The sequence below is a fragment of the Puma concolor genome, chromosome A1 (assembly GCF_028749965.1).
Source record: "Puma concolor isolate L17-30 chromosome A1, mPumCon1.1.hap2, whole genome shotgun sequence".
NCBI lineage: Eukaryota > Metazoa > Chordata > Mammalia > Carnivora > Felidae > Puma > Puma concolor.
In genome coordinates this window covers 303,206-330,878 of record NC_141667.1, presented here as the reverse complement: position 1 = coordinate 330,878, position 27,673 = coordinate 303,206, and the positions used below count along the sequence as shown (strand labels likewise).

The 27,673-nt window shown below is 61.1% G+C and overlaps 1 protein-coding gene across 4 annotated transcripts in view; it reads left to right on the top strand.

Annotated features, from left to right (window-relative positions):
• Positions 1-23,856, top strand: part of SLC9A3 (solute carrier family 9 member A3) — a 43,527-nt gene extending 19,671 nt beyond the window's left edge. Inside the window, exons 2-17 of one of the 4 annotated variants that reach the window (XM_086675050.1) lie at positions 4,160-4,462; positions 7,666-7,826; positions 9,681-9,759; positions 10,368-10,545; positions 11,154-11,374; positions 12,296-12,498; positions 12,957-13,046; positions 13,146-13,216; positions 14,200-14,329; positions 16,445-16,560; positions 17,205-17,334; positions 17,549-17,725; positions 17,963-18,035; positions 18,614-18,727; positions 19,049-19,292; positions 20,910-21,039. In XM_086675050.1, coding sequence (XP_086531176.1) covers positions 4,160-4,462; positions 7,666-7,826; positions 9,681-9,759; positions 10,368-10,545; positions 11,154-11,374; positions 12,296-12,498; positions 12,957-13,046; positions 13,146-13,216; positions 14,200-14,329; positions 16,445-16,560; positions 17,205-17,334; positions 17,549-17,725; positions 17,963-18,035; positions 18,614-18,727; positions 19,049-19,292; positions 20,910-20,913 — 2,294 coding nt within the window. In that variant the 3' untranslated portion in view covers positions 20,914-21,039. Of the gene's footprint in view, positions 1-4,159; positions 4,463-7,665; positions 7,827-9,680; positions 9,760-10,367; positions 10,546-11,153; positions 11,375-12,295; positions 12,499-12,956; positions 13,047-13,145; positions 13,217-14,199; positions 14,330-16,444; positions 16,561-17,204; positions 17,335-17,548; positions 17,726-17,962; positions 18,036-18,613; positions 18,728-19,048; positions 19,297-20,909 lie in introns of those variants that run through there. The other 3 variants (XM_086675033.1, XM_086675056.1, XM_086675042.1) reach the window with 3 other exon arrangements.
• The last annotated feature ends 3,817 nt before the right edge of the window (positions 23,857-27,673 follow it).

Here is a 27,673-nt window from a genome sequence, read left to right as displayed (position 1 = left end):
GGCCCCGAAGGTATAATTGTCACAGATCCTGCTCCCAAACTTTTATTGAATTTAGAGCCAGTCATGAAACCATAAGAAAGCAAAGCTTAAGCATGGCATCCTTTAATGTGGACAACCACAGGAGCAGCCTGGCCCAGGAGGGCTGAGAAGGAGGGGGTTGCTCGGGGAGAGGGACGCTGCTGTGAACATCGTCCTGGTGCTCGCTGGGCTCCGGCTCCAGCCCCTGTCCCCGCACGCCTTCAGCTCGGACACGCACGCTTGGGCTCAGTGCTTGAAGCTGGCTGGGGCCCAGCCTTCCTTCTGTCCTCACTTCTGTTCACGATGGCTCCAAATGAAAGAATCTGATGCTTTCCTAGGAAGCTATTAACAATTTTCGTTTTTTAATTTAAAAATTGACAAAGTTTGCTTGAGTTTTGTAGGCACGCAATGTCTAAAGTGTCTCGTGGCTTGTGAGCAGAAGGGCCAATGCTGAAAGGCCTCCTTTGCTCTCGAAGCTCTACTCAGGGTCCCGGAAACAGACCCTCCCTGGGGAGAGGCCAGGCCTGTCTGACAACAGCTCTGAGCACTCATCTGGAACATCCCTGCAGGCAGGAGGTGTGGGGTCAGCTAGGTAATATTTGAGGACACTATAAATATCTTCAGCTCCTGCCCTGGGCTTGGCAGCTGACACATTTGCTGTAACTAACTCATACCTTGGTGCCTCTTGAGGTAGCGTGGAGGTCAGAGAGGGGGGTCTGTTCCTCTCCCCATGGGTGGTGGGGAGGGGCTCAGAGCCAGTCCCGTCCTAGGAAAGCGCGGGAGGAACCTCACGCTCGTCTGTGGAGTGAGTGCTGGGGAAGTCATGTGCGGGGTGTGTGTGTGTGTGTGTGTGCCCACCTGTGTCTCTGAGCACCTGTGTGTGGACCCGACTGTGCGATATTTCAGGCCCAACCCCTACACGCCTGCCCCCCAGGGGAAGTGGGTCCCCTGTGTACTTCCAGTGCTTCTCATTCTGGGAATGTTTCCACTGCTTGGTCTGGTTATTTTGTCAGGCAGCGTTTAATTGACCAAGGCTCGTGCGCGTTAAAGTAAAACCAAAGGATTTACTGTGCTGTTGCATTTGCGTGGACTCAGCTGAATCTTGCTGAGAGATCCTTGGAGGCTGTGGCCACATAGGGCCTGACCCCAGGCCCTGGGTACCCAGCTGCATCCCGAGGGGGCGTGACACACGTCAGCGATGACCTTCCCGGGGGCCTCGGCACCCACTCTGTCCAGGGCCTGCTCCAGAAATGGCTGGCTGGCAGGCCGGCGCCTCCTGACCTTTAACATCAGTCAGAGAGTTTGTAATTAGAATGAAAAGTGTGTGTCCCCTGTGGTTACCACCCTGCAGCCAGGCCGTTCGTGCTTAATTAGCTGTAACTCTCCTGGCCTCGGCAATCAGTTACCTGTGGGTTTGGGAGTCGCTTCATTAACGTTCCCTTGTCGGAAGGGACCGGCCTCGGCAGGGGAGCTCCGGACCCGGCCTCACTCAGCTCCCGGTAGTCTGTGCATCTTGGTGCACTTTGATTTTGTCCTCTACTGTTCTTGTCACTCTGTCTTGTCAGTCCTAGGAGTATGCACCACGTGCCCTGCCTGCATTAGCAGCTCAAATATTTGCCGAGCTGGGGTTTCCGCCGCTAAGCTGCTGCTTCTCCAGTGTTCGAGGCATGTGGGGAGCCGCTTTCTGCAAAGCTTTTCTGCCCGTGGCTGTGCCCGGGGTCAGCACAGCATGGCTGGTGCACATCCTGAATCGCTGTCTGCCCTCTCCCTCGGCAGGGCACATGGGAAAGCCAGCTCTGTGGGCTCCTCAAAGGCTCAGACGTTCCCTGCCTGTCCAGCCTATGAGGTGTGGCTTTTCCCCAGAAAATGCCGTGGGATTTTGAGGCGGAAGTTTGCACCACCTAATCGTTTCCCAAGGTCACAGCCACCCTGTTGGCACATGGCCTTAGGACGCAGGGCCTTTCTCCATGGTCATGGCTCAGGCTCTGGGCCAGGCCAGATGTGGAGGCCCCGAGCTGTGGGTCCTGAGGAGGTCATTGGGTCACTGCTCAGATTTGCCTTTGCTGGATCCTTCTCTAACGAGGTGTAGCAAACAAGGGTTGAGAGGGAATCGGGTCTTTCCACCTGCCACTGGAGTCTTGGTGGCCAAGCCCACTTGAGCACGCCGGGTGCTGGGTTTTCTGGTGGCCGTGGTGAGGCATGTGCCTCTCAGTTCCTGCTCCCCCTCCCTCTCTCCCTCCCCACTTCCCAGAGACCCAGCCCCCCCCCCCCCCCCCCCGTGGGGTTGCAGCAGAGGCCATGGCTGTGCCTTGAGCGTCCACCCTAGAGTCAGGGATTTTTCACAGTGACCTGATGCGGGAAGAAGGGGTCTGCCTGTGGTGACTCAGCCTGACTGGGAGCCACATCCCTGACTGCGTCCCTGCATTTCGGGCCAGTGACCACACGGCATTTCCCCCACAGGAACTCGGTTTACTGGCTCCTAAAATGCCCATTATATGCTTAATAGCTGAACCACCAGCAAATTGCCACTTAAGAGTCAATCAAGTCTTCCGTTTAATTAGCTCATTACAGTGCAGCTGCCTTCTGGAAGGGGTCACAGGCGTGGGGAGAGCCCGCCTGCAGGGCTGGCCTCTCTCACCAAGAATTCCCAACAACCAGAGGCCTTGGCTGGTTGAAACTGTCACCCTCCCTCGTGCCTGGGCTGGGTGGCCGGAAGTGCAGAAGCCCAGAAGGCCCGGCCCTGGCTGCCAACATGATGCCAGCTGAGAGCATGGAACGAGGGTCCCAGGAGGGCGCCCAGACCACAGGACAAGGACAGCAACATCCCGCCCCAAACTCTAGCTCACGTGAGCCCATATGAGGCAGAAGCCAGAATCAGAAAGTTGCCCTGCGCCGTGAGTGCGTATAAAGTGAGGTCAGGCACGAATAGGGCGAAGAAGCAGCTGGCGGCCATACGATGTTGTAGGAAAGAGAAGGGGGAGGACACCTGGGGTAAAATGTGACCCAAGAAATGGAAGGGAAGTCCCCACAGAGCTCAACCTCCCAGAAAAGGGCCAACACAATCTCTGTAAGACGGGCGCTCCAGCGAGGACGGCAAAACGGGGAAATTGTAAAGAGGATTTTCATGGGTCAACACCCATTGTTAGACCTGAGAGATCATTGACCAAGGGTAGGAGACCTTAGAGCAAGAGGCTGGTGGAACCAGAAGGTCTGAGAGGTTTCCACAGACTCGGGGGGGAGAGGGGAGGGGACACGGACAGCAGGGAGGTGGTGCCTGGGGTGGACAGAGTGGTACGGTCCAGGGGCAGCGGAAGCCCGGATGGGGGGCTTCACTGGCCGGGCAGCTGCTGCCACCTGGAACACATCCTAGGAATTCTTCTAACCTTTTCTCTGAGTCTTAAAATAGAACAAACACAATAGAAGGACAAAAGGGCCCTGGGAGGTCTGTGAGCCTGCCTCACTCAGAGTACAGGCCTCTGCACCCTAAGGTCTTTGCAAGGGTGATGGGCCACGGGGCCCAGGCAGCCGGCTGTCAGCAGGGGGACCTCCGGAGCCCCCCGAGTCCCACCAGGGCAGGTTAAAAGGCAGCCGCACTTCAGGCTCCAGCACCTTGAGACAAGCTGGGTGAGGCAGCATGGAGGGATGAGGGGATGGGCCACGCGGGGCCTGGGATGAGGGTGCCCTGGGCTCAGGAGCCGCCCCCTGCAGCCCGACTGTCATGGGAGTCTCTGTCTGCCCCAGACCCACCCCTCAAAGGCAAGGAGACCCTGAGGAGGGTGTCCCAGGGGCCAGGTCCCGAGGGGACAGCAGTCGACAGTGGACTGGCAGGGCCTCCTGGCCACATGAGTGGGGCCGGAGGGAAGCGTCCACAGACGCAGACGTGGAGCCTCACTTCCCAGGCCCGTGTCTGTCCCGTGGGCTGGGACAGCCCCTCCCAGGAGGCTGGCCTGTCCACAGAGCCACCAGGCAGCCCCCACTCCCAGGCGTGAACAGGGAGAGCTGCTTCTGGTCTCCATTAGCCCCAGAGCCTACTGCGTTTCCAGAATGAAATCTGCCCGTGTGGGAGGGGCCCGCTGTGGCCCTGGACCAGAGGCTTCGCTCGGAGGGGTCCCGGCGCCCCTGACGGCCCCCTCCCCCGCAGGCTTCCACCTGTCACACAAGGTCACCAGCGTCGTCCCCGAGAGTGCACTGCTCATCGTGCTGGGCCTGGTGCTGGGCGGCATCGTCTGGGCGGCCGACCACATCGCCTCCTTCACACTCACCCCCACTGTCTTCTTCTTCTACCTGCTGCCCCCCATCGTGCTGGACGCCGGCTACTTCATGCCCAACCGGCTCTTCTTTGGCAACCTGGGCACCATCCTCCTGTACGCCGTCGTGGGCACCGTGTGGAACGCGGCCACCACCGGGCTGTCCCTCTACGGCGTCTTCCTCAGCGGCCTGATGGGTGAGTGGGCATGCCGTCTGCAGGGGGGTCCTTGGGGTGGGGTCCCCGGTGCGGGGTCCTTGGGCTGGGCTCTGCGGGAGCAGGCTCTGGGCACTCCACTTAACAACGCTCGGTACAGAACACAGACCCAAAAAGGAGATGAGTGGTTGGGGTGACAGATGTCACCGGTGGGTCCGCTTAACCCGCTTGGCATGTTTACAGTAAGGTTTAATGAATGAACGAGAGCCTGTCCAGGCAACCCCAGGCTGAGGTTCGTGTCCTGCCTGGGAATGACGCCCTGTCCAACCAGGCTGGCGGGTGGGTGGGGTGGGTGAGTCGGCCAAGCTGCTGTCCCTCCCCCTCAGCAAGGAGGTGGGGATGGGCCTCACTCCCCTGCCAGCAAGCCTCCAGGGAGAGGGAGGAGAAGGCCCCTTGGGCCGAGGCCGGTTGTGGAGCCTGGTAGACACCCACCTGAGCAGCGGCGGCCCGGGCGCCCCCACCCAACCTGCAAGAAAAGCCGTGCCAGCTTCTGCACAGTCACCGTGCCCCTCCTGCCCCTGCCAGTGTCTCCTGCAGTTTAGGTTACTTAATTCAGCCCTGGCGTACGGCCGAGGTGCGCCCCACCCACCCGGGAGCTGGCCATTATCTACCTGGGAAACTGGAACAGGTGAGGCCAGGGGCTCTGCTGAGGCCTTGCGCAGATGTGCACGCAGCCCTAGACGCTGCCTGTTCCGGGGCTGCTGTGGCTGGCCGCTTGCATCATGGGTCTACAGGGTTAGCTTCCGGCATTGGGGGCGACCGATGAGAAGTGGGTGCTGGCACCACAGGCCCCAAACACCACCACCTGCTGAACCAGACTCCCAGGGACGGGCCCGGATCGGTGGTTTCCGTCCGGCTGAAGGAACAGCCTTGCACAGCATTCCTTGTGTGGATCAAGGCCTCAAAACCTTGATGACAAAGGACATGCGTTGAGAAAGAGAGGCCAAAGGTCCCCTGACGGGAATAGTCACCTCACCTGTCCCATTTGTCACCTTGGGACTTTGTCCTCACCCCATGGGGAGCACGTATGCTTCCTGGAGCCCCCACTGCCATCTGGTACCGCCTCCAGGCTCAGCCCAGAGAAACCCCCTAAGGTTGACATGGGGCCAAACATGTCTGGCCGGGCCTTGGAGGTGAGTAAGCCCCGGGTGCATTTACTGGTGATGCCTCTAGGTGGTTGGGTACATCTAGCGTGGCAGGGCCATCTCTAGCCACTGGACACAGGGGAGAGTCTCGGGGTTTAGAGCAGGAGTCCCTAAGGGGACCTGTGTTCAGTCCTCAGGATGCAGCTGGTCAAGGCTAGGCATCAGCCAAAGTCACAGATCTGAACAGCACCCAGGGGCCAATGAGCCTATCCTGTCCCTAGACACCCGGAGCAAGGCATCTGAGGAGTTGGGGAGGCAGGGACCAATCGGTCTCTGCAGTCCAATGGCCAGGGCACCCCTCTGAGGAAAAGTCACCCTAGGCCAAGCCATAGGTAGGGCTGGCAGTGGGTATCTTGGATGGGAGTCTGGACGGGCCAGCCGGGGCTAGGCCCAGCAGAGGCTTCAGGCAGTCAGAGAGGGCCAGTGGGTGGTAGACTGTTGCCCCAGGGAGGAGAGCAGGCTGGCCCCGGGACACTTCCTGCTTGGAGTGGCTGGCTTCCAGAATGTACCACCGGGTCTGTCTGGGCCCTTAGACAGTGAGAGACCCACGAGCCAGGAGGCGTTTAAAGACGGGACGGCCCCAAAATGTGGAATGTGCGTGTGGAGTCCCCGTGTCTGAAGCCAGGAGGGACTGTGTTCTCACCTCTGCCTCACCAACAGTGCCTGGAGGTAGAAAAGCAAACCCTACGATTCCCATTTCAAAAGGCACATTTTAAACCCTTTGGAAGCTGGTTCTAACACCTGCCACTTCTTCGGGACACAGACTCTGGAGCCAGGCTCCCGGGTTTTCAGAGCTCACGGGGAGCTCCCTCCAGGGCCACGTCTCTCCGAGGAGACAACCTTCCAGGGGGCCCTGCGTGGCCCTAAGGGAGAGCTGGGCTCCTGCGGAAGCCCTGTCCTAGACCTGGAGAGGGCCCAAGTGCCTGGAGGGGTAGCGGTCCAGCCCACGCATGCCCTCTGTGTCTCCCCACCCACGTGGGCCTCCCCGATACCCTCCAGGCCTGAGGTCTGGTTCGGTGCATTCAGGCCGGGAAGGCGGCTCAGTGCCAGGAAGGCTCCTGGACAAGGCCTTCCTTGGAGCAGCCCAGCTGAGAGCAGGTGTGAGTCCTGGACAGAGCCGGGATGAGGCAACCGTCCTCGGGTCCCAGAGGTTGTGTGTCCGGTGCGGGCTGCCGTGCGGCTGTGAGTACAGCCTGGTGCCGCTTTGGAGACTGAGATGTTGGAATGTTGGAAAGTGCATCTCAGCACGACCCTCGCCCCCAAGGGCACCAGGAACCCACTGGGCCATTTCAAGAAGCAGAGCTGAGCTCACTCTGAGGACCTGCTCCTCCAAGGTCCCTTCCTACCCCTCCCCCCACCCCCGCCCCACTCTGAGCCCTCGTCTCCCTTCTTGTCCCTCAAACCTCCCTGGTGGCCCCTCCTACTGGAGTCCCCCAGGATTTCCCCAGGCCAGTTGTGGCCCCCAGGACCCTGTGAGGCCTGCCCCTCCCCTGCTTCCTTCCATCACTTCCCCCCAGGCTGGGTCCTGGTGGCTCTCATCTGGGCGGAGACATCACTTTCCAGGGAAGCCTTTCTCCCATGCCTGTTGAGCCTCTGACCCCCTTTCCAGCCCTAACCCTGGACCGCAGACGGCCCAGGGCAGGGGTCTGATCCCATGCTGTGCATGGCCGAGCCCCCCAGGTCCTTCATCTGCTCACAGCAGCCTCCCGGTGGGCCCCCCAGGAGGGAGTAAGCAGGCCCCAGGGTGGATGAAGGGAAGAACGAGGGGCAGTCAGTCCCCAATGGGGGTGAGACCAGCCTTTCCTGAAGGCTGTGGGAGCCCATGGGAGGCAGGCAGGCAGCTCTGACCCAGGTTCCACAACCAGCCAGCCCCAGGCCCAAGAGGGATTCCCATCTGAGAGGCTTCTAAGCCGGCAGTCAGGAGGACGGAAGCCTGAAGAAGCCCCCGAGAAGGCCAGGGGAGTCGGTGTGCGGGGCTCAGAGGTTCTCGCCCAGCTGGGCCCCGAAGGGCTCTCCTTGACGGCCCTGCCTGTCCTGCAGGAGACCTGAAGGTCGGGCTGCTGGATTTCCTCCTGTTCGGGAGCCTGATAGCCGCCGTGGACCCAGTGGCCGTCCTGGCTGTGTTCGAGGAGGTGCACGTCAACGAGGTCCTATTCATCATCGTCTTTGGGGAGTCACTGCTGAACGACGCCGTCACTGTGGTGAGCGGGTGCTGGGCGGCCCCAGGGCCTCGGTGCTGTGGGCGGAGAAATCAGCCTTGAGGAGTTGCCGCGAGAAGCCTGAGATGGGTGTGGGGGGTGCTCTCCCTCTGCCCCCCGCCCCCCACCGCTCTGACTGGAGGAGGGTTCCCCCGCAGCCCCATCGCATGCTGTCCCCCTCTCACTTCCTCCCAACTCCGAATGACTGCCTGTTCAATCGGTTCTTCGAGCACTCTTCTCCCGTCTTGATAACACCTCACTGCCAACCCCACCACCAGTTGCCAGAGCGGGACGCCTCTAACTCCGGGTCCAGAGTCGATGCCCCCGGCCCTGATTTCCCTAAGGGAGCCACTAAAGAGACAAACAGTGAGATCTCGCCAGAACCTAGGAGGGAAGACGATCGAGCGCTGACCGTACCCATGAAGCACCTCGGTCTCCAGGAAGGAGGCGGAGCCCGGGAGCTCGGCGGGGCCGGGGTGGGTGGGCAGGGGCGGGAGGACTCTCGGTCAGGGTGTGAGGCCACAACAGATCTGTAAAGTGAACAGAAGGTTCATGAAATGTGGGAGCACTGTCTCAGCATCACAGTGGCCAGCACGGGGTTGTCGAAACCCAGCCCGAAACTGGGCCGCTACCTCTGTGCAAGTGCGTTACAGGTAAGGTGGAGGCATGCATAGAGCACCTTCCCTGCACAGGTCAGCTGCGTGCTGCATCCCCGAGCACCTGCTCTGGGCCAGCCCCACCAGCCTGTCGCCTCTCCCCAAGGGCTTTGCAGACACAGCAGGACGTGAAGGTCCCTCTTGCTCTAAAAGTACCTGTGGCCTAAGAAATTCTCCCTCTTCGTGTTCCTTCAGGGTTCAGGAGAGTGACAGACCCTAAGCTTGTGCTGCACCAGATTTCTTCTGTAGCAGATAAGACGTTCTCGGGGGAATTTGAGAATTAATTTCAAACTTAAATATAAGACACAGCTCCTTCGAGGCTGGGCTGCTCTGTGCCGTGGCTCCATTTCTCTGGAGAAGCTCTAACTCATGCCTGAGCCACGGAGCTCTCCGCTTACAGCTGGCTTGAGCCTCGTCTCCCCTCCCACCTGCGTTTCCATGGAGGCACCCAGGCTGTGGTCCAGCCCCCAGCACCCTTGGTGGCTGTGTGCCCACACTCTGCCCAGCACCCGAGAGTCATCAGGCCTGTTGTGCACCTCCTGTTGTAGAAACAGCTCCACACCCCGCCTCTTGGGGTCCTCTGTCCCCTTGAGCAGACCTGGAGAGTTCAGGCTTGGGGCTCAGAGATCAGCTGTTTCCCCAGGAACCTGTGTCCTACCCTCGGCCCCTGGGTGTGGAGGGCTCAGCATAGGACACACAGCACAGCCTCCACAGCTGTGGCCTCGCATGCCCTTCCTGAGCCTTTCATCTGCAACATCTTGGTGGAATGAGGTTTAAACGTCAACATGCAAAGACACCAAGGGGTGTGATCCTATAATCGGGAGTTAACGCAACAGCAAAGTCACTAAAAATGAAACTCTGGCTTCATCTTGGAACATGAAACAGAATTAAATGTAGCGGGTTAAATTTGTGGTCACCCCTGCTTTGCTGATAGTAGGAAAGGACGACGTTTGCTCGTAAAGGTTCTAGTTCCCTCTAGAATGTTTTCTGCCTCTCGTATCCCACCCGCTGGCTCGTCTTTGGCCTTCATCTTCTTTTCTGTGATGCTCTGTGATGATTTCCTCCCGGCGATTTTTTGTTTCCTGAACAGGCCACCATGGCCTGCTTGACCCAGACCAAGTCCTCAAGGCCCGAGGCCTGAGATCAGGTGAGCACTGGCCGAGGTCCGCCCGATGTCATGCTTGCCTCTCTGTCCCCCCAGGTCCTCTACAATGTGTTCGAATCTTTCGTGACGCTGGGTGGTGACAAGGTGACCGGCGTGGATTGCGTGAAAGGCATAGGTGTGTGGCTGGTGGGTCCGCACACCTGGGGAATGTGGGGGCCACGTCTCTTCTCAAGCATGTGGACCACCTCCAGGCTTTGACACCAGGCCTGCCCCTGGGACCCACAGCCTGTGTGGGAAAAGTCTCGGTGGCCATCCCTCCTGTCCCCAATGTGTTTTATGAAAACAATTTTGTTGGGTCCCGCCACCCTGGGGAGGCAAGGGCTGCAGCCCCGTTAGGCCCACCAGAATGTCTGGTTGGAGGACATGGGCCCTGGTGTCCTGGGTGGATCTGGACAAACGTTCCTCTGGGCAGGGACAATGACAGCCTGGCTGTATCAGGGGTGCAGGGACAGCCCTGCCCAAGGCCCCCTTGTCGGGCTTTCTCCATGATGGGGGAGGGGAGCCAGGCCTCCCAGCTCTCCACGTGCCTGGTGGCCTCTCAGGGGGAGAACTGGACGCTTGTTTGCTGAGTTATTGGCGCCTCTGTGGGGGTTACCAGGCAACCCACGATGAAAGGAATGGTCTGGAAGGACAGCCAGTCGGCCGTGCCCACACGCAGGGGCCAGCCACGCCCGGCCACAAAGGGCCTTTCAGGCGGCTCAGCCAGTGTCCTCGGCCCCGCAGTGTCCTTCTTCGTGGTGAGCCTGGGGGGCACGCTTGTGGGGGTCGTCTTCGCCTTCCTGCTGTCGCTGGTGACCCGCTTCACCAAGCACGTGCGCATCATCGAGCCCGGCTTCGTCTTCGTCATCTCCTACCTGTCCTACCTCACCTCCGAGATGCTGTCACTGTCGGCCATCCTGGCGTGAGTCCCCCTCGCTCCCACGGCCCAGAGCGCCAGAGCCACACAGCTTGTGGGCCACGGGCCGTGCTGGTGTGCAGGGGTAGGGCAGGGCCCACCCACAGCACAGCCAAGCAGCTGTGCCTGGGAGGGGGAGGGGGGTGACGGGTGGAGGGAGAGGGGCCCCTCCCTCCTGGGGCACAACCTTGTGGGTCTCTTCCCAGCCCCCATCCGCCTGGCCCGCTTCCCTCTAAGGGGTGAGAAGCCACTGTGGGGGTGAAGAATCTGGTCTATTCAGGTTTTAAATAAGGAGTTGGTGTTTTCACAGAATTGTCCGTGAGCTCTGCCTACACCCAGCCCCTTCCGGATGCTCTGGGTGGGAGGCTGGCTGGCACCCCCATGACCCGAATCTGCCCTGGCGCCTCCCCCCAGAGCCAGCCACCGCCGGGCTGAGGACAGACGCTGAGGCAGCCCACTGGGTGGCTCAGGGTTCAGATCTTGGGGTGTCGGGGGCCGGGACTGCACCTGGTCCTAAGCAGAGCCGAGCACGCCGACCAGTAGGGTGGGCATGTGCCCAGACACAGGCCAGAGTCTCAGCCCCCAGCCTCACTGTGTGCCCGTCCCGCCTCCAGCATCACCTTCTGCGGCATCTGCTGTCAGAAGTACGTGAAGGCCAACATCTCGGAACAGTCAGCCACCACCGTGCGCTACACCATGAAGATGCTGGCCAGTGGGGCAGAGACCATCATCTTCATGTTCCTGGGCATCTCAGCCGTGAACCCCCGCATCTGGAAGTGGAACACGGCCTTTGTGCTCCTGACACTGGTCTTCATCTCCGTGTACCGGGCCATTGGTGAGGACGCTGGGGGATGGTGGGGACCAGGGAGGGGGGAGGGGGTGGGGGGCAATGACAGGGATGCGGGGGAGATGGGGGGTGGGAATATGGGGGCGGGAGCACATGGGGGGCAGGGGGGATGACTGAGGGACGCTGGGCACAGTGGGGGCAGGCGCTGGGGCCCGGCTGTGGAAACCAGGCACGTGGTGTTCGAGCACAGCCCTCTTGCCCGGTGAGCGGCGGGTCTGGGAGCTGCTGGGGAGCCTCACCACGGCCAGGCCGTGGGTTATCTTCATCGAAACTCCAGGCTTTGTCACGGCTTCGGCACCTTGAGATGGAGTTAGAATAGCTGGGGGTCAGGGTGGAAGGTTCTAGAACCTAGAGGAATCCATCTGGTTTCCTGAGGACTCATTGCGGATGCAGTCACTGATGAGCAGATTGAGGCTCATGTGAGGCAGGGGCCCTCCTGCCTGCTCCGGCCCTGGTTGCCACTCCCTGGTGCGCGGTGCCGGGGCGAGGCCACCACCCACTCTGCCTGAGCTCACCAGGGCCTGAGGGCTCCAGGGAGCGGCTGACAGAGCAGAGCAGGGTCCTGGTCCTGGAGGCAAGAGCACAAGGCCTCAGTGTTGCAGCCCGGTCACAGGGACACCTGCGAATTCCCAGAGCTGCGGGGAGCAGCTTCCAGCCACAAATGCGGGGTGAGGAGTATCCCCAGCGGCAGGTTGGACCTGTGGCCAGGAGAGAGCACTGGTGTGGACAAGAGGGTTTGGGGAGAGTAGGGCTACAGCGTGCAGTTTCCGTGACCCCTGGCCCGGGACGGAACCTGTCACCGTCACTGCCCTTGGAGGGGAGTCCCACATGTTGTGCCCCCAGGGCGGTGGCTGCCACTGGCCTGAGGCCCTCGAGGAGGCTGGAGCTCAGTGCGCTCCCCGCCCGCAGGTGTGGTCCTGCAGACCTGGGTCCTGAACCGGTACCGGATGGTGCAGCTGGAAATCATAGACCAGGTGGTCATGTCCTACGGCGGCCTGCGAGGGGCCGTGGCCTTCGCTCTGGTCGTCCTTCTGGACGAGCAGAAGGTGAAGGAGCGGAACCTCTTCGTCAGCACCACCATCATCGTGGTCTTCTTCACGGTCGTCTTCCAGGTAGGGTGGAGGGCACGCGGCCGCCGCGCCCCCGACCTCTCCACGCCAGCGGGGCGCTCTGTTTCTAGCCTCTCCAGCCTCCAGGCCCTAATTGGTTTTTGTAATTTTAGTAACTAGGAGACGTTTTGTAGGTTTTCATGTGGCCCCACAGGGGACGCAGCACGATTTGGCCTGAAAATGTTCTTCCTGTGCTGCCGTTGGTTAACGAAGCCCCAGTTAGGGTTTTATTGACCAGACACGCCCAGAAGGTGTCCCACTTCTCCTTGCTTTTGGGAAGTCTAAGGAGCTGAGCGGGGGACCCTCCGAGCAGGTCAGGCCTGTGGATAAGGGCGGCCCATTTCACCCTGTGTGCCTATGGAGGGGGTACAAGTACGGGTTCACACACTGGGGGTGCCGTGGGCCAGGGTGGGCCCTGGGCGGGAGCCTGCCCGCCGTCTGGGTCAGTACCTGTCTTCCAGGGCCTGACCATCAAGCCCCTGGTGCAGTGGCTGAAGGTGAAAAGGAGCCAGCACCGGGAGCCCAAACTCAATGAGAAGCTGCATGGCCGGGTAGGGGACTGGGGTGGGGGAGGGGGGGCAGGGGCGAGGCAGGGCGAGGCAGGGGTAGCCCTCCGAGTGATGCCAGCCCCCTTCTCTTTCCTGTGAAAGGCTTTCGACCACATCCTCTCTGCCATCGAGGACATATCAGGGCAAATTGGACACAACTATCTCAGAGATAAGTAAGTGGCTTTAGGTGCCCCTGGTTGGACTGAAATGGGGAAATTTGGAGGCACATTCGTCTCTGCCCTCAGTTTTAACTGGAGGACCCACAGGGTAGAAAGGGCGGCTGACATTCCCCATAAACCAACCTCACAAAGCACTGGCTGACTGAAGAACAAGGATACTTGCCAAATTGTCTGAGACCCCCTTCTCCTGGGACTCCTGTTTCCCAGGAACCCCACCCCCTTGACCCCCGACTGCCCTAGGACTCCTCCTCCCCCTGAAACCCCTCTCCCTCTGGGATCCTTCTCCCCCAGGACCCCTCCTCCTGCAGCGCCCTCCCCTTGGGACCCCCCTCCCCCCCCCCGCCCAGACCTCTCCTCCTCGGGCAACCCCTCCCCCTCAATGTCTAGCTCAAGGCCCACTGGACCTCAGCTAGATGTTCCTCTGCAATTCTGGCCTGGCCACATCCTCTTCTGCCCCAGACCACTGGCCAGTATTCTAACTGTGCTGGATTTAAAGCCTCCTTCTGGCCAGCCTGGTTCTCTCTAAGTGTGGGAGCTCAGAGGTTCCTCCTGCTCTAGCCAGTCCCTCTGCAGGTAAAATATGTCCCTCTCACTGTAGCCAGGGCCCCAGGGCCCTGTCCTCAGCCTGCCCTACCCTTTCCAGAGTGTTAGGTAACCGTCAGGTGGAAAACGTTGCAATATTGTATCGAATGAGAGAACAGAATTCAGAATTCTACGTTCTGACAGGAAGAACACTGATGGGGAAATCGAGCCCCTGAGGGTTATTCGTCTTATTTTAAATCTCACCCTCAAGGTTGTTACCGTAAATAAACTTCGGAGGGGAGGGGCGGGAATCTCCCGGGTCTCAGCTCCTGGGAGACCACGTCCATTACAGGTCTGGGAGTGGGAGAGGGGGCCCGCTGCTCCCTGCCCCCACATGCTGCCAGGGTCCCACGATCCTCCCAAGTGTTAACATCTGTGTGGATTTGACCCCCCAGGTGGTCCAATTTCGATAGGAAATTCCTTAGCAAAATCCTTATGAGAAGGTCGGCACAGAAGTCACGAGATCGGATTCTGAATGTTTTCCACGAACTCAACTTGAAAGATGCCATTAGCTATGTGGCTGAGGTACCAGAACATTCTGTCTGTTCTCTTTGTTGGGTTGGGGGCTAAAACAACACGCAGACATGGGATGTGGCCAGCCATGGGGTCTAGGGCAGCGGGCCTGCACCTCACATGCACGTCTGTCTGCACCCTGAGGCCCAGGCAGCCCCGTGCGGGGGTTGACATGTTCATGGCGCAAAGCCCTGAGAATGGCTGTGGGAGCTGGGGCACAGAGCCCTCTCCTACAGCTCCCTGCAGGACGCCTGATGGGTCTGAGGTCTGAGGCCAGGTAGGGCATTATGGAGTCGTGACTCCCCCCACCCCCACATAGTGCACACAGACATGCACATGCGTGCCTACACACGCTCATCCACGTACGGGCATGCGCACAAAGGGGAATGCGGCAAGGAGGTCTTGAGTCCTGTGGGGTCAACATGGGACATGCCTGGTAACAGGCTGTGGTTCTGAGGTGGCCTCCACATCCCCCGGCCCTGCAGGTAAGCAGGACCCTCCTGCACCCACAGAACCCCTGCCTTCTGCAGGCAAATGAGTCCGCTCCCGTGTCCCTGAGGCTGATGCGCCAGAGAAAGCTCCCCACCAACCAGTGGCTGGTGGGTGCGTCCAGGGTGTGGAGAAAATGAGCGGGCTCGGGAGCATGTGGGGGGTTAGGGACTAGCCCTGCTGCACGGTGACGCTCTGGATCTTGCTGTTTCTGACGCCACGTGCCCTGTGCCAACTCACAGCCACTTGGTCAGTACAGGATGTGTCCAAGTGACTCGGTCATGGCAGGGCTCAGGTCAAATCCCACTCCTCCCGCCCCCCTCCCCAGTGGCCACATGCCTCCAGGCAGTGCTTCCTGGCTTCTCAGTGCACACGTGTGACCATCTCTTGGCCATTGCGTTGATCACCCAGCTGCCTTTGCCCCATGTGTGTCTGCACACATGGCCCTTAGGCCCCGAGGTCACGGGCATCTCATCAGCTCAGGCCTACACAGAGCCTGGTGAGCTAGGGGTCCGCATTTTCATCTGGAGGGACGGGGCCACCTTGGCAAACCCCACGGACCTCACACGGAGGGCACAGCCAGAGCCCTGGAAGCACCTGTCCCTTCAGAGCGGAAAGTGAGTCCTCCAGTGGGCTTGTCCACCCCAAATATATAGCCTGACACCCCAGCACAGCCTGGGGTCACCACAAGGCAGAGAGGGGCAGGGACACAGGGAGATGAGGAAAAGGAAGGGCCTCTACACCGCCCACTGGGCTAGTGCCGACCTTGGTCCCCCCGAAATCCCAACCCAGAAGCTCCAGGCACCAGCAGGGACAAGGCCATCGTCTGTCTGCGCCTCTGACCCTGGGCTGGGAAAGTTAAGAGCACGAACCTCTGCCTGGTGGGACTGCAGAGGCCTTCGTGGCCTAGAGCCTGGTGGGACTGGCGGGAGGGACTGTCCCTCTCTGCTGGCCAAGTCCTATGTCCCTTGGACACTCCAAGGCCCCCAGCCCCCACATGGGATGTGCAGGCTGCTGTCAGGGCCCCTACTGCCCAGCACACTGAGTGCCCCTGGCCCGTGACGTGGGCTCCTCCCTGGTCAGGCCTGGCTCTGCCGGCTCAGGTCACAGCAGGGGTGATGTGTCCTCCTGGGCTGTGCCTCTGAGTCTCCTGCACGGCCACGTCAGCCCCTCACTCTGGTGCCCTCACAGCCCCATGCCCTCCCCTAAGGGGCCCTTGCTTTCTCTCTGTGGCCCCCTTGGCACATGGCCCCACACTCCCACCCAAGGAGAGTGGCTGTTTTTGACTTTCATTCATGTAGGGTTCTGCTGTACGTAGTTTTGATCTGATTCAATCTGGACAGAGGCCTGGGGGTTCCCTTCTGGGGTAACTGAGGGCAGCTGGTTGGGACCCCCAGTGGGGACAAGGGACACATCCCCAGTCCTGTGGGGAGCTGCGGCGTTCCCTGGTGTGCCGTGCCCGCTGAGGGGCTGGGTTCTTCACATTTGCTTCTGTCTTTAGTTTTTCATGCCACCAGCCACCAACCACTCGGCTCAAGCGAGGCCTTACCTGCGGCCTGAGCTCTCCAGAGGCTGGTGGTTGTCTGGCCTCCAGGCGCTCCACGGTGTGGGCTGGCACAGTCTGCCTCCTCCCCGCAGGGAGAACGCCGTGGGTCCCTGGCCTTCATCCGCTCCCCCAGCACTGACAACATGGTCAACGTGGACTTCAGCACACCGCGGCCCTCAACTGTGGAGGCCTCTGTCTCCTATCTCCTGTACGTGCCCACATTTACACGGGCCTCTTCCAGAAGCCACCCCTCGCCTGGGCACCTCCTGCCGCCACCCTGGAGGCTGCCGTGGGCGGGGATCTCCCCGGACCTGCACTTCCCAGGCTCTCCTAGTCACAGGCAGCAGGGCCCCTCTGGGCACACACTGGCCAGTGGGCATCTTGAGGCAACTGAGAGCGTAAATGGGATGTGCACTGGACCCCAGGGAGGGGCGCAGAGAGGAGCGCAGGGTGTGGACACGGGTGCCACGAGTTTCCCCTGCACAGATACACTTGCAGTAAGGTTAGTGTCTGCCCTGGTGTGAGACTAAGAGAAGAGGAAGCCGGCAGGGCAGAGGTTTGGGGCTGAAGCCCCATCCCTGGTCGCCCCCACACTGGTCCTGGACTTAGGACCTCCCTCCTGTGCTGGGCTGTGCTACTTGGCTGGGGCTTCGTCAGCTGGTGTGCAGGTGCTGGGCTGGGCTGACTTAGGGGGTCAGGGAGCCCCGGGGGGGGGGTGGGGAGTCCTCTTGGGGTCTGGCTGAAACCCTGAGGGAGAAGACTCCCAGGACAGGCCTTCCAGGAGGCTGGAGGTGTCCGGGCTTATGGGGTGAGGGGCCGGAAGGGCGGGCGATCACTGTGACCCCCATGTAGGAGGGAGAACGTCAGTGCCGTGTGCCTGGATATGCAGTCCCTGGAGCAGAGAAGGAGGAGCATCCGTGACACAGAGGACATGGCCACTCACCACACGCTGCAGCAGTACCTGTACAAGCCCCGGCAGGAGGTGGGTGTGCCGAGCCCGGGGTGGGGTCCTCACCCTGGCACGGGGGTCCTTGTCCTGAGTGCAGAGAACACTCAGGCCCAGATAGCTGGCAGGAGGTGGGGGGGGGGGCTCAGCCTGGGCCCTCACGTCCCCAGTTCTGTCTGGCTGGCTTTGCAGAGGGGACCCAGCCATGCAAGGTGTCCCCACTGTGACCGCCCGGCTGCCCCTCCCCCAGTACAAGCATCTCTACAGTCGGCACGAGCTAACTCCGAACGAAGACGAGAAGCAGGACAAGGAGATCTTCCACAGGACCATGAGGAAGCGCCTGGAATCCTTCAAGTCGGCCAAGCTTGGGATCAATCAGAACAAGAAGGCAGCGAAGCTGTACAAGAGGGAACGTGCCCAGAAGCGGGTGAGGGCGGCAGGCACGGGTTGGCAGAGGGACCATGGGCTCACACCAGGGCATCCCCCAGGGACAAGCCTGGGCAGAGACTGCACCACTCACCTCTGTAGCCCCCTCACAGAGCAGGAGTGGCCCTGGACGGCTCCAGGCGGCCCCAGCGGGGCCTCGCCCCGGAACGGCTGGGGCAGTCAGGGTCCTGGTGTCGCTGTGCCCACACCTGCTAACAGTTTTCCTTTTGTTTCTCAGAGAAATAGCAGCATTCCCAATGGGAAACTGCCCATGGAGAGCCCCGTGCACAATTTCACCATTAAGGAGAAAGGTACTGGCTGGGGCCACAGCAGGGCGCTCACCAGCGGGGACGCAGGGGCGTGTGATGGGGCAGGAGAGGTATATGGATCACCGTCCTGCCAGGGGGACCCTTCCCTGCCCGCAGGGTCCTGCCTGTCCTGCCTCGGGTAAGGAGCTGCTGTTAGGGCCCCAGCCACTCCGCTGGGCGGCGCCCTTCAGGTGGGCTCCACATCCCCTGTCCCAGTCTCCAGTCATGTTGTAGCCACAAGAAGTTAGTTCCCCCCCCCCCCCCCGAGTAGGCCCCCTTCTCCAGGGTGCTCCGTCCTCCAAAAGGCCAGGCTGGCTGGGGAGGAGGGGCCGGGGCAGAGGGGTGGCACTCACCGTGGCCCCTGTGTAGGAGGGAAAACCTCCTGGTGTGGTTTTGCTTTGTACAGCCCTGTGCTGGCTTGGCCACCTGGGCACTGCCACCCAGCAAGCTACCCAGAGGAGGTGGCTAATGACAACCCTCGGGGCACTCTGCAAGCTGGTCAGGGTGTCAGTCAAGGGCACTAAATGGGGGCATCTGTGCACCCAGCCCACTTCCCTCATGCTGCCTTCCCTTGCCACCAGATTTGGAACTTTCAGACCCAGAGGAGGCCCCGGACTACGGTGCTGAAATGGGTGGAGGGATCGAGTTCCTGGCAAATGTCACACAGGACACCACGGCGACAGACTCCCCCTCAGGTGAGGGGCAGGCGGGCTGGCCCTCCTCAGGTCCCAGAAGTGAGCATGATCACTGGTCACTGGATGGGGACTTCTGGGCCCATGTGGGGTGTGAGTGGCAGGCGGGGTTCTCTGCTCCAGAGAAGGGAGCCGGGACTTGCCCTGCCTGCCACGTGTAGAGGGACGGCATGGGATGCAGAGCATAGAACCCGAGACCTTCCAGGTAACCTTCCAGGTGCTGGCTGCAGGACACGCTGGTGTGTGACCCCAGGGTGGCACCCCCCCCTCCCTGCTGCCCCGGCTTCACCTGGGGAGCTGACCAGCTGCTGCCCTTTCTCCTAGGGATTGACAACCCCGTGTTCTCCCCGGATGAGGACCTGAGCACCCTCTCCAGGGTGCCACCCTGGCTGTCACCAGGGGAGACTGTGGTGCCCTCCCAGAGGGCCCGTGTGCAGATACCCTGCTCGCCGGGCAACTTCCACCGCCTGGCACCCTTCCGCCTCAGCAGCAAGTCCGTGGACTCCTTTCTGCAGGCCGATGCCCCCGAGGAGCAGCCCCGCACGACCCTCCCTGAGTCCACGCACATGTAACTCCCCCCCACCCCCCCGACGCCTGCTCTTTCCTCAGCTCCTCTCCCTCAGCCGGCCGCCTCTCTTGCTCTGAACCTGAACGTCTGCAGACTCTCCAGAAGCTTTCTTCCTCCTTCTAAGCCTCTTTTCCAGCCGCATGTTTCTTAGGAGATCGTCTGAGTCTCAGCTCCTCCAACTGAGATGTCAGGATCCAGAGCTGTTTCAAGATCTCTTTAACCCATGTGCTCAGCCCACGAATCTAAGTCATGATCTCAGAGGGGCCTAAGCATGGGGGGGGGGGGAGGAGGCGGGGCGGGGGTCGCGTGGGAAGGGGAATACACTTTTGTCCCTAAAGGCCCCAGGGCTTTGCTTAAAGCCCATGCGACAGAAGTGAGTGGAAGAGAGCAACAGGCCCCCTTCAGCATCTCAAGAACTCAGGGAAAGGGCACAGGCAGCGGAGGGGCCGGCCACACAGCCACTGAGCCCACCGACCAGACCAGCAGCTCTCCCGGGAGAGGAGGGCAGAGAAGGCAGGGGCAGGGGTGAAGACGGGGCGTGAGGGGGCAAGGCAAGGGTGGTAGGCAGATGCAGCTAAGTGCAGGTGTTCCGGCTTCCTTGCTGGGTGCCTAGAAGGTGCTGTCCTCGCTCTACTGTCCACAGGGAAGGGGATTCAGCCCCTCTGCAGGGTTCAGGCTCATTCCACATTTCCTTCTGGTGTCTGGTGGCCACCTGGGAGGAGACAGGAAACAGGAGCTGGTACCCGAGGGGCTCTCACTCAGGAGGGCAGGAAAGTCCTGTTTCTGTCTCCTGTGGACACGTGGACAGGGGCGTCTACCAGTCCGGCGGGGGAGCGGCAGTCCACCCCTCACTGTAGAGTGTTCTAGCAAATCCCTGCCTGATGCACTATTTGCTTTACGCACAAGCTGAGATTTCTTCAGGGACGTATGCCACTGGGGACTCCAAGTGAGCTTGTGGGAGAGGCCACGTGGGCAGAGTCCCTGCTTTTTCCCGGCTTCTGCCTCTGAACCTCCTAACCTTCCCCTCTCTCTTCCTTGAGCCCTGCTTGTCCCTGGAGCAGGACACCGGTGTCCGGAGAAGCCACGTGGCTAGGACCACTTCCTGGGCAGGGTAGCTGTGTCTGGGGTGGGCTTTACACTGAGCACCTTCCTGCAGAACAGGCACCTGCCGAGGGGCTGCAGGGTCAGGTCCTCAGCCGACCCTGTCACTGTGGACCGTGCTGGCTACACAGCCAGGGCGTGGCCTGAAAGTGCCCCGGAACCTCTCAGGTAGTGGGGGTGGGGGTCGGGCTGGGTCTGTTGGGGACCCTCCTGGCTGCACAGCCATCCTGGAAGATTAGAGGGAAGGTTCCACGGCGTGGGCTGGAGGGTCCCTGTGATTCACGTGCCCGTTGAGGGGACGTGGCAGCCTCCAGGTGTGGGGGCGCCAGCAGTCAACTTGGAGGGTTGGCGATGGCCCCCTACCCGCAGTTTGTGCCGAAGGCCTGACGGTCTGGGACGGGGCGGGGAACCCGCCCAGCGCAGCCTCCCGGGTCTCCCCTTCCCACCCCGTGCCCCCGTTCCTCCCCGAGGGCCCCTGCCAGGTGCCCTCTGCGCTCACGCCGTCTCCTCCCGCAGGTGACACAGGCTCCGACGTGCCGCTGACCGGACGCTCGTCCCCTCCCGCCGCCGAGAAGCCCCCGCTCCCCGCGCGGTCCCAGTGGCCGCACGCCCCGAGCCCCGCCCCTCCCGCCGAGGGCCCGCCCACCGAGGGCCCGCCCGCCGAGGCCCCGCCCGCCGAGGCCCCGCCCACAGCGCCCCCCGACCGCGAGCCGGGGGCGGGGCTGGAGCGCCGTGGACTGCCGGGCGCGCACGCGCGCTCGGCGGCGGCGCGCCGCGTGCACAGCCGGCGCTCGTTCCAGCGGCCCCGCGCGCGCCGCCGACCCGCGCTGCTCAAGCTCTCGTCCCTGCCGCCTTCGTGCCACGCGCCGCCGCACGCGCTGGAGCAGGAGGAGACGCCGCTGTGACGGCCCCGCCCTAAGGTCTCCCGCATCCGGAGTCTAGGTGCTGGGATGGGGCCGCCAGCCGGACTCTGTGGGCTAGAATGGGTCCCAGGGGACCAGATGTGCCCCCGAGGCCTGACCCTGGGAATTCCTCGGAGCCACCTGCAGAGAGGCCCCCGCGGGCTAGAAGTGGACCTGGACCCGGGCAGGGCCTCCTCCAGCTTCTGGGAGGTCTGGGCTGGCGCCCTTGCCAGGAGACTCTGTTGTGGGTCCTTGTGCCCACCTGCCCTGGTTGTGAACTGACCTGGCGCTCGCGAGTTACTGTTTCCACCCTCACCCCTGAGTCGGGAAGGGCCCTGCGCCCCCAGAAGCCTGCCTCTGTGTTTGAGTTCTTGCCACTTTGTGTCCATTCTCTCATCAGCACTGCCAGGGAAACTGAGACCCAGACAAAGTGGGATTTGCCCATCCTGATGCCAGCCTATGATTCTGGGCCCAGGCAGGGCTCTCACCCCCAGGGAGACCAGGGGCCCTGGTTCCAGGAGCAATTTGCAGGGGTTGGGGATGTGGGCAGCCTAGGCCCTGTGTGATGTCTTCATGTCCACTTACCAGATCTTTGAACTACCTGTCACCTTAGGACTGTAGGTACGATTGCAGAAACATCTTGTTTGCTTATCCTTTTTGTGTCGCGACCCGTCTGGCCCTGGCCCAGGTGTCAGTGTGGCAGCCCCTGGGCTCCAGGTGTGGCCCCACCCCCACCCCCACACACCTGGTCTCTGGCCTGAGCTGTCCCACCTGACCCTGTGAGACGCCCCCGCTGAGTTACAAGTTGCAGTGGCCATGTGGGCTCGCCCAGCTCCTGCCAAGGAGAATGGGGCCTTCACGGCAGCTTAATGGGGCCCAGACCTTCACAGGATCCCTGGGCCTGCCCTGAGGGTGCTGTGGCACAGACCCCCTCCACCCCTTCCAGGGTCTCAGGGACATGGCCTTGGACAGAGTCCCTCCTCCCCCGACCCCCACCGCTGTCCAGTCCTCTGGAGGGAGACCACTGTCTGGCCGTCCTTGGGGGGAGTGGTCGAGAGCGTAGGGTTGAGGAGTCTGCCACAGGGAGCCGGAAGGTGGGGGGCCTCCTGTGCCCTTGCCTGTTCCTCAGACAGGGTTTTGTATGAGAAAGAGGTGTTTAAGGACCTCAGGGGCCTCAGGACTCTCCTAGAAGCTTTTCTAAAGAGGCCAGGCTCAGCCTGTTCAAGAAAGGAGACTGTGCTGTGCTGCGACCAAGTTCTCATGCTGTAGATTCTCACAACCACCACGGGCCAGGTCTGCCAGCAGTTTGTAGTGTTGCAGTAGTGCACACGGAGTCCCTGATGGAAAAAGTCTGTATATAACCTGCTGTTCATGGCTTTGTGTTGAGAAAAACCAGGAAGAGTCCCCGTAGCATCTCTTCACCGACACAAAGCCCATCGAGATCTGCGTTCCGTAAATCACACACACAGGATGGCGCTTGCTTTCCCTACACGGTGCGACTGCTTTGACCAACCCTGTGAGCACGAAATTCACCCATTATCTGCCCGTTAGTGAGCCCAACAGACTGCTCCCAGCCCAGCCTCACTGCTCAGCCACAGCCATCGATCACATCCCCAGGAAGGCACACACTCTGTCCACTCCCCGCGGAGAGTTCGTCTAGAGCAGGATGGGTCCTGGCGCACTGGGGCCCCAGGGGCCACAGCCCAGCTGGTCCGGCATCTCTAGCTGCCTTAACAACTCACCTGGACCGCTGGACCCGGATCCGATTCCCAGCTGCGGAGCCAGAGGCTGAGTCAGGGAAAGCGACTCAGGGGCACCCCACTCAATACCAGAGACAGTAAACCGCCTGGTGATGCATCTGTTTGACAAATGTCTCATGGCTCAGCTGTTGGCTGGTGTTTTCTGTGGTGGGCGGCAGTTTGTTGAACTGCACAGGGCCAACCACATCCATAAGGGAACCGAAGTTCCAGGTCGGAAACCTCCCTGGCAGAATCTCACGCGGCAGCGCTCGAGAGAGGTCTGCTGTCTCCTCTGTGGACACGGTGTTATAAACCCTCGTGCTGTGGATACATTTCATAAATGAGAATCCTAGCTGTCCTTGTCATTGTAAAACAGAATGTAAACAAAGTCTTATGAATGTATTTCCTTAGGAAAACTGTTGTAAAATTTTTTATTAGAAAAGAATTCCTATTTATTTAATACTGAACCTTGGCCTACTTTATGGTAGACGAAGGAACATGACTGTAGGAGTCGCTATTTCTCACTTCTGTATTTTCTTGAAAATAATTTGGTTACAGTGCTTCTATACCGTGTACTAGTGGTCTTCTATTGTGAAAGGAGATTTAAAGAATTTCTTTGAAGCTGGAAATGTATGTTAATTAGGAGTGGTGAAAATTGTGTATGTTAATTTTGTGAATGTAAATTAAGTCGAATTTTGTGTAACCCTGATCACAGAACGATGTGCCTTACAGCGAGCGCTGCCCCGGACGTGTTGGGCAGGGGCCCCATCACAGACCCTGTCAAGCCTGCATGATCAAGTCTATTAAAAATGTTTCAAGGCACTTTGGGCACAAACTTTGTTTATAAATGAGAAATCATATCGAGGAGAATTTAAGGAGCAGTTTCTGCAGGCAAACACTGCTCTGGCACTAAAATGAACGTCGACACAGTTGCGTGCGGGCGCGTGCCCGTGGGTCAGAGGCAGCCCCTCTGGCTGGTGCAAGGAGGTTGTTGGACAACGCGAATTCTGGCCCACCCAGGCCTCTGAGAACTGGTTCTTCCCAGAGACACGGAGACACCACCGCTCACTTGCTTACTCAAACTCGTCACTGCACACGGGGCAGGTGCCCAGAAAGGGCAGAACAGTACCCACCCAGCCAGAGTCGGGGGAGGAAGCACCTGAGACATTAAAGAAGAGGGGTGGCCCAGGGCTGAAAAGAGGTGAGCAGGGACAGCAGGGTCCAGAGCCTGGAGGCAAGGAGGGTCTCTGAAGGGTCATCATGAGGCTGATGGCGGTGGCAGAAGTGCAGAGAGACCCATGAGATGGAGCTGTGCACCTGTCCCTGAATGTCCTGGGGAATCCTGTCCCCGCCCCCCAGGTGGATCTCACCCTCTCAGGTGGCTCCTGCCTCGCCCTCCACCAGGTGGAGCCCCTCCCCGGTGGATCTCATCCCCCCAGGTGGATCTCACCCCCCCAGGTGGCTCCTGCCTCGTCCCCCACCAGGTGGGGCCCCTCCCAGATGGCTCTTGCCTCCCTCTCCACCACGGGGAGCCCCTCCCAGGTAGATCTCACCCACCCAGGTGGCTCCTGCCTCCCCCCACCAGGTGGGGCCCCTCTCAGGTGGCTCTTGCCTCCCCCTCCACCAGGGGGAGCCCCCCTCCCAGGTGGATCTCACTGCCCCTGGTGGCTCCTGCCTTCCCCTCCACTAGGTGGAGCCCCTCCCAGGTGGATCTCACCCCCCCCAGGTGGATCCTGCCTCCCCCCACCACCAGGTTGAGCCCCTCCCAGGCAGATCCTGCCTCCCCCTCCACTAGGTGGAGGCCCTCCCAGGTGGATCTCACCCCCCCAGGTGGATCCTACCTCACCCCCACCAGGTGGAGCCCCTCCCAGGTGGATCTCATCCCCCCAGGTGGCTCCTGCCTCGCCCCCAACCAGGTGGAGCCCCTCCCAGGTGGCTCCTGCCTCTTCCCCCCCACCAGGTGGATGGAGCCCCTCCCAGGTGGATCTCACCCACCCAGGTGGCTCCTGCCTCCCCCTCCTACCAGGTGAAGCCCCCCCCCAGGTGGCTCCTGCCTCACCCCCCACCAGGTGGAGCCCTCCCAGGTGGATCCTGCCTCCCCCTCCACCAGGTGGAGCCCCTCCCAGGCAGATCCTGCCTCCCCCTCCAGAAGGTGGAGGCCCTCCCAGGTGGATCTCACCCCCCCCCCCAGGTGGATCCTACCTCACCCCCACCAGGTAGAGTCCCTCCCAGGTGGATCTCACCCCCCAGATGGCTCCTGCCTTGCCCCCCACCAGGTGGAGCCCCTCCCAGGTGGATCTCACCCATCCAGGTGGCTCCTGCCTCCCCCCACCAGGTGGGGCCCCTCCCAGGTGGCTCTTGCCTCCCCCTCCTACCAGGTGAAGCCCCCCCAGGTGGCTCCTGCCTCGCCCCCCACCAGGTGGAGCCCCCCTCCCAGGTGGATCTCACTGCCCCTGGTGGCTCCTGCCTCCCCCTCCACTAGGTGGAGCCCCTCCCAGGTGGATCTCACCCCCCCAGGTGGCTCCTGCCTCTTCCCCCCCCCAACCAGGTGGATGGAGCCCCTCCCAGGTGGATCTCACCTCCCCCAGGTGGATTCTGCCTCCTGCCCCCACCAGGTGGAGCCCCTCCCAGGTGGATCTCACCCACCCAGGTGGCTCCTGCCTCCCCCCACCGGTGGGGCCCCTTCCAGGTGGATCTCACCCTCCCAGGTGGCTCCTGCCTCCCCCTCCACCAGGTGGAGCCCCCCTCCCAGGTGGATCTCACCCCTCCCAGGTGGATCTCACCCCCCCCAGGTGGATCCTGCCTCCCCCTCCACCAGGTGGAACCCCTCCCAGGCAGATCCTGCCTCCCCCTCCACTAGGTGGAGGCCCTCCCAGGTGGATCTCACCCCCCCAGGTGGATCCTACCTCACCCCCACCAGGTAGAACCCCTCCCAGGTGGATCTCACCCAGGTGGCTCCTGCCTCCCCCCACCAGGTGGGGCCCCTCCCAGGTGGCTCTTGCCTCCCCCTCCACCAGGGGGAGCCCCTCCCAGATGGATCTCACCCACCCAGGTGGCCCCTGCCTCGCTCCCCACCAGGTGGAGCCCCTCCCAGGTGGATCTCATGCCCCCAGGTGGCCCCTGCCTCGCCCCCCACCAGGTGGAGCCCCTCCCAGGTGGCTCTTGCCTCCTGCCCCCACCAGGTGGAGCCCCCCCCACCCCAGGTGGATCTCACACCCCCTGGTCATCCTTGAAGTCTTGTGGCACAAACGCATCTTTTAATAGTTAAAATTTTAGATGTTTATTATAAAAGAAAATGGCACACCAATGCTGAGTCCACAGATACTTTTTTTATAAGAAGAATCTAACTTCTTACTGTAAATTTACAGCCGTTTCAAACCTGATAGGATGGTCTCAAGGAGTGTGGGTTCTAGGACCGCCGTAATACTACAGACGTGTTGCCTTATGACCAAGAAATCCAGGTGTGGGCAGGGCCTCGCTCGTCCAGTCCCATAGGGGAGTCCTCTGGCCTCTGCAGCGTCCGGTGCTCCGGGGCTGGGAGGGACGCCACCTGACCCCACCCATGTCAGTCAGGGCCCCACCTGCACTCTCCCAGACCGGCTGTCCAGGGAGCCCATCTCCGGGCTTCTCCTCGCCGAGTCCCACGTCTCTTCCCAGGTGGCACTGGTGTCCCCGTGGCATGCCTGGCTGACGGGCGCGCCACGCAGGAGGGAGGGCGGGGCAGCCAGAAGCCTCCACGTGGCCCACTCTCCCTGGAAGATTTCCTCTGGACAGAAAGAAGTGTCCGTGCTTCCAGGCTCCGTGTTTTGGAGTCACAGCTGTTTGGGCTGTACAGTGGTGGACTCGAGAGGGACAGCACCCCTGGTGAGCATCAGCTCGCAAGACTGCACCCCAGTCAGACAGACAAACCAGGAGCCCTTGTGAATGAAACTTGAGAGTCAAGGAAATTTCCTCCCTGGACGCATCTTCTTCCAACTGAACAGCAAGAGAGCGGCCCCGAGACTCAGCGAGTCTGCAGTGGCCCGACGCGAACCTGTTTTCGGTACTGGCTGGAGGCTGCTGTCCCGTTAAGCCCACTTTCCCCAATGGACGCTTGGCACCAACTGGCCTGGAGGTGACCCTCCCCCGGGTGTCACCCAACCACCAGGACGCGGCCCTCTGCTGTCCCCACCACTCCCACCGCATCCTGGCCAAAGTGCTGCCTTCAAAACCACGAGTCCCCAGGGTCTGGGACGCGCCGGCATCTGGCATTCACTTCAGGCAGCCAGTGCTCAGCCCGCCATCGCCGCAGGCATCCCGGAAGCAGGTGTGAGCAGGGACCGCGGACACCGGAGTGACCATCACACGATCAGGGCAAGGGGACCGGCCAGAACCATGTGCATCACTGGGGTCTGCTGTCATTGTGTGAAGATTCACCCCGGATGTTTGCTCCAAAGTAACATGGAGTGAAAATTCTCTCAGCTGGTGGAAAAATAGATGTATTTTTATTATTATAGGGACAATAACTAACGATCGTTAACTCTTCGCTGCATGCGCTCAAAAAGCATTGGGCACTTGCTCCACGCAGGCATGAAGACGTCATACTTAGCATGTACAGGAAGAGACAGGGCGTTACTACGCATTTGTCGAAAAGTTACGC